At 39.9% G+C, this 5,633-nt stretch overlaps 1 protein-coding gene across 1 annotated transcript; it reads left to right on the forward strand.

Moving 5' to 3' along the window:
- The first annotated feature begins 1,425 nt into the window (after window positions 1-1,425).
- LOC136471909 (putative glucose-6-phosphate 1-epimerase) lies at window positions 1,426-5,633 on the forward strand. Its single transcript, XM_066469654.1, has 9 exons — window positions 1,426-1,712; window positions 2,746-2,820; window positions 3,174-3,230; window positions 3,306-3,466; window positions 3,560-3,700; window positions 3,974-4,076; window positions 4,150-4,249; window positions 4,352-4,591; window positions 5,395-5,633. The coding sequence occupies exons 1-8, from the start codon at window positions 1,563-1,565 to the stop codon at window positions 4,561-4,563; spliced, it is 999 nt and encodes a 332-aa protein (XP_066325751.1). The 5' UTR covers window positions 1,426-1,562; the 3' UTR covers window positions 4,564-4,591; window positions 5,395-5,633.

Consider the following 5,633-nt stretch of genomic DNA (forward strand, 5'->3'; position numbering starts at 1 on the left):
ATTTAAAAAAATGTTATATTAAAAACACCGACTTTTTATATCCTCTATGGGCACATCTCTGGACCATCTTCGTAAATGGTTAGGCGGCCGCCTCTATTAATCATCGATTTACAGAGGTAGTCGCTTTAGGGCCTATTTGGATCGTGGCTTGATTATTATAATTTAGATTATGCACAGGATTATTATAATCAAGATTATGGATTATAATAATCATAGTGTTTGGATCCATGGATTATGGTTATTGATTATGGTTGGTTAAAGTGAGAAATTCCTATCTTATCCTTTTTAATTTGGTAAGTTGGACAATCAGTTGGAGGCAAGTTGAACTTTTATCATCCATAATCCCATATACCCTGGTGTTGCCTGGTTTATGGGATTATAGTAATCAAGAATTTCGATTATAATAATCCATCATATAAACAATCTTGTTTGCGTCAAAAAAGATTATATAACCTAATTAGTACAATCAGAGGGGTATCCAAACAGTATAAATCAGTTTTCAAAGGCATATTTCTTATCCGAACTCAAAATTGGACGATCTCTACATGTTTTTGGATCATCTTGACGAGAGAAAAATAATAGTAAAGTCTATTCTTCAATTTGGAAAACTTTACAAAATCGGCTAAGCAGTTTTGGCAAACCGGCTGCTAGATAATTCTTCCAAAGTTGTATTTTTTTCATCTGAACTCCAAATGAAAAGATCTATATATGTTTTATATGTCACGACGAGAGGAACACAGTGATTAAGTCTATTATGCATTTTGATAAAGTACAAAAATAGCTTAACTGGTTTGACAAACCAACTAACCTTCGTCCTGTTCGCTTGGCTTATAAGCCGTATTTTTTCAGCCAACGAATAATATTTTTCTCTCACAACAAATCAACCAATAATACTTTCAGACATGACTTATCAGCCAAATAAACATGGCACTTATTTCTTAGACCAGCCATATTTTGCTGTCAATAGATATACTCTGTATCTTCACCAAGGATTTTTTATTTACATGTAACAAACGACTGTATTGTCAATCAAAAAGGAAAAATAAAAAAAACTAATACTGTTGTTAAGAGCAAGTATAATAGCAGGCTATAAGCCGATTAAATGCTGAGGTGGAGAAGAGAGGTGAGGAGAGAGAGGAGAAGCGGGCTGTAAGCTTACAGCCGGCTTGGGTACAAGAACCAAGAACGTCTGTAAGAGAGACAAGTGGACCATGTATTAACTGTAAAGAGCTAACTATTATATGAGTGGGCTGAGAGAAGGCTACAAAAAACCTTACAGCCAACAAGACAGCTGTATTATTAGCCTTCCTCTAATATACAGATTATAGTTAACCCCCGCATCTCTGCCGAATTCCAGAACACAACACCCGCACCTTCCTTCTTCTCCGTCGCGTCGCTTATAAATATCCTCATCCCGTTCCCATTTCCTCCCCCATTTATTTCCTCCGCTTCAGCTCCCTTTCTCCGCCAAATAAACCCCCGAAAAGCAGGAGAGGCGAGACCCGGAGGTGGAAGCCTAGGGTTAGGGTCCCAGCTCCGCCGTCGCCTGGGCGAGTCGAGAGATGGCCTCCCCTGCCCCCGCCGGCGCAGCCAGTGCCGCCGCCTCACCGTCGCCGCCGGTGCAGCTGCCGTCGCCGTTCGCGGAGCTCGTCAAGGGCCCCTCCGGCCTCGAGAAGATCGTGCTTCGCGGCGCTCGCAACTGCTGTGCCGAGGTACGTACACGATTTCGGCCTCGCCCACCCGCCTCCTCCGATACCTCTCGTCGTTTGTCTGGTTGTGTGCATACGACCGCAGTGTGCTGGGGCGCGTCTGCGCGGCGCCGCGATTCGTTTCTATTTTGGTGCAGTTGGCGCAGATCCGGTGGGAATTCTGCTGATCCGCGGGGGGTTTGGGCGGAATTGATGAGGTTTTTGGTGTTCCGGTGTGCGATTTCGCCTGTCCGTGCCCTGTCCTGGTCGGATCGTTATTAGCGCATTGCATGATCCGCGTGTTGCGGACTTGGAATCGAGGGATTTAAGTTTTCACGCAGGTTTTAACCTTCCGAATTTGCTTTAGGAAGCAGTATAGCGCTGGGAGGATGGGTGGTTAGCGTTTCACAGCAATATGGTATGAAGTGGTAGGAAGGTAGAACTGAAGGACGCGTTTTAGTGGCAACACCGGATTTTATAGGCCTGTAGGGGCAATTACAATTTGTTCTTCCATGTTGTACTTACATTATGGGCGAAAGTATCTGTATATGTTATTGTTGTTTATATCAGCAAAATGATCTATCTGAAAAATATATGCCACCTAGTTTCTCCTTGGTTTGTTTGGTTTTTTTATATATATGATATAAGGTGTGCATAGTCAAATCTTTTGAACCCTGTAGAATCTACATTACAGATCAGTTGAATATGACAGTTCTGTGAATTGTTGATAGTGTTTACGTTCTTTTGGGCCTATTTTGGAAAGTTAAAATGGAACAGTGAGTACTATAGCCATTGGGTACAACATGCAACTTGTGTTAGACTACCATGTCCTATGTTTTTATTCTTAATTATGCTTTGTTTCTGTGAATTGTTGATAGTGTTTACATTCTTTTGGGCCTATTTTGGAAAGGTTAAATGGAACAGTGAGTACTATAGCCATTGGGTACAACATGCAACTTGTGTTAGACTACCATGTCCTATGTTTTTATTCTTAATTATGCTTTGTTTTCAATTTGACTGTAGTATTACTAGATAATAAATTATGTACTGTTTTTAGATCTATCTTTATGGAGGTCAAGTAACATCATGGAAGAATGACAATGGGGAAGAGCTGCTTTTTCTCAGCAGCAAGGTACATACTCCCTTTTATGGTTGCAAATGACATTATCAGTTACATGGATCAAAAGTTGTGTTGGTGCATATCTCGCATACAGATATTTATCTGTTTTGGAAGTTAATCTTTTTCTAACACATGTCATCTGGCTCACTGGTTGTCTCCTTGATTTTCTGTATTGCTGTCCTTGTTACATTGTGTTACTTCAACTTAAACCCTGGAATAGTCGAGTTATATCTCAAGTTTGAGGCCAGTTTGATTATTCTTTAGCTTTTATGTTAGTTTTGCTGTATTACTGCAGTGTTCAACATATATTGATGCCTACATATCATCCTTGATTCCCTATGAATTTTGAAAGAATTCTTTTGCAGGCTATTTTCAAACCTCCAAAAGCTATTCGTGGTGGTATACCAGTCTGCTTTCCCCAAGTATGGTAACCATTATCTGTAATGCTTTATCCATGTCCATCCGTCTTCTGGTCCTCACTGAAATGCACAATGCAGTTTGGAACACATGGAAATCTTGAACAACATGGATTCGCTAGGAACCGGTTTTGGACTATCGACAACAACCCACCTCCTTTACCAGTAAGCCCTGCTATTAAAGCTTTTGTTGATCTGATTCTGAAGCCTTCTGAAGAGGATTTAAAGATCTGGCCTCACAGGTTTGTTTACATCACAGGGTGATCACTAGGTTTTGTTTTAATCTGATATAGCACACATCTGATTGTGATGTCTGCTTGTTGTCTTGTAAACAGTTTTGAATTTCGCTTGAGAGTTGCTCTTGGACCTTCTGGAGATTTGAGTCTCACATCACGAATCAGGAATACCAACACAGATGGAAGACCTTTCTCTTATACGTTTGCATATCACACATACTTCTCTGTCTCTGACATAAGGTCTGCTTGATGTTTCTCCTTCTCCTTAATTTCTTTTGAATAGTTGGTTTCCTTATGAACTGTTTCATTCAATATGCTTTGGCATTTTTTTTAAGTGGAAGTTAAAAAACGATGTTAATTTGGGTTTGATTTATGGCTTTGTGCACCTGTCAGATTTCTGATGGGTCTGACTTTTTCTGTCTTGTTATGGAAGTTTCTTTTCGAAGCTGCTTCCAGTGGCTGTTTTAATTTAATATTATTATTATTGCTTGATGTTACTATTTTATATATCAGTGAGGTGCGTGTCGAAGGACTGGAAACAATGGACTACCTTGACAACTTGAAGGCAAAGGAGCGTTTCACAGAGCAAGGCGATGCTATTGTTTTTGAATCAGAAGTAATTAATTTGCTCATGTTAAACATTAATATTTCAAATCAATATCTAACTGTTTTGATTTTTCAATGTCAAGGTTGATAAAGTTTATCTTGCCGCACCCTCCAAAATTGCTATCATTGATCATGAGAAGAAAAGAACATTTGTCGTGACAAAAGAAGGGCTTCCTGATGCTGGTAAGCAAGATTTGATGTCAAACCTTCTTTTTATGGTGAACCAATTCACCACGGTTGCTGCAATGTACATCATTCTCTTAAATATTTTGCTGGCTTCTATAGTTGTTTGGAACCCTTGGGACAAGAAGGCAAAAGCAATGCAAGATTTTGGGGATGCAGAATACAAGAGCATGCTGTGTGTGGAGCCTGCAGCTGTTGAGAGGCCTATTACTCTGAAACCTGGTGAAGAGTGGAAAGGAAGGCTTGTGCTCTCAGCGGTTCCTTCGAGTTACTGTAGTGGACAGTTAGATCCATTGAAGGTCCTTCAGGGTTGAAAATCCTCACTTTCTGCATCTTGTACAGGTGATAATACTATACTCTGCTTGTAATAATTTGGAGGCATTGCATATGCTTGAAGCCCTGCCCTTGTGGATGCCATGCATAACCTGCTAGGAGGGATTTTAATCACGGTTAGACATGTTTTTGGTTAACAACAATCTGGTTTTCTGGTTTTGTTTGAATTTATCTGAATCTGAATTCTTTTAGGACTATTTAAGTTAATTTGGCTGCATGGATACAAATAAAAGTTGCTTTCATGGTGGGAAGCTAATCCAAGCCCTGGGCACATACTCGAGGTCCTTCCTCAAAGCAGCAACATTATCTACACATTCAGTAGGCTAGGATTTCATGAATTTCATGAATTTGTGAAATTTGGTAATTTCAGATGAGCAGCTAAAGTGGAATTCGAGTCAAAATGTAGCATGACTGTTGCATAAATGTTTCATTCTGCAAATAGGGCATGGCTGATGTTGCAGTCAACTATGGTGTTACACACAAAAAACTGAGTTGCAGAATGTGCTTGAAAAGTCAATTATAGCCTTCGACCAAGTCTATAGAAAACATAGAGTTTTGTTTGGTTTGGGTCTTTGCGAACAATAAGTTAAATTATGCTGTATTCTTATTTGCTTATTATGTGGGTCATACCTATTTTTGTGATGGTGCTACCTTCCCAAACAACAAGGGCCTGTTTGGTTTGATACTTTTAAAAATTGCCTAGGCCAAGCATGGCTCCCAGATAGTGTTTATGGAAGCCATAACTTGTTACTGCTAGATAGTGTTTATGTTTATGATCCTCACTAATCGTGTGGTATGTTTGCTTTCTGCAGAAGTTCATTGCCCTTACTATTTGATGCTGGGCTGGCGTCAACGCCGCATCGTCCTTTTGCCATTTCCACCCCCTATATTTTTGGTCCTTTTTTGTATCTAGAATTTGAGTGATAGGTTGATTCTGAATAACAGTCTGTGCTTTGAGCTTAGGATTGGGTCATCTCATCGGTGAATGATACCTCTGGACAAAATACTGGCATACGTGTCAGTTTTATAAATCATTTCTGGGCCGCATAAA

This window comes from Miscanthus floridulus, chromosome 8 (assembly GCF_019320115.1).
Source record: "Miscanthus floridulus cultivar M001 chromosome 8, ASM1932011v1, whole genome shotgun sequence".
Lineage (NCBI taxonomy): Eukaryota > Viridiplantae > Streptophyta > Magnoliopsida > Poales > Poaceae > Miscanthus > Miscanthus floridulus.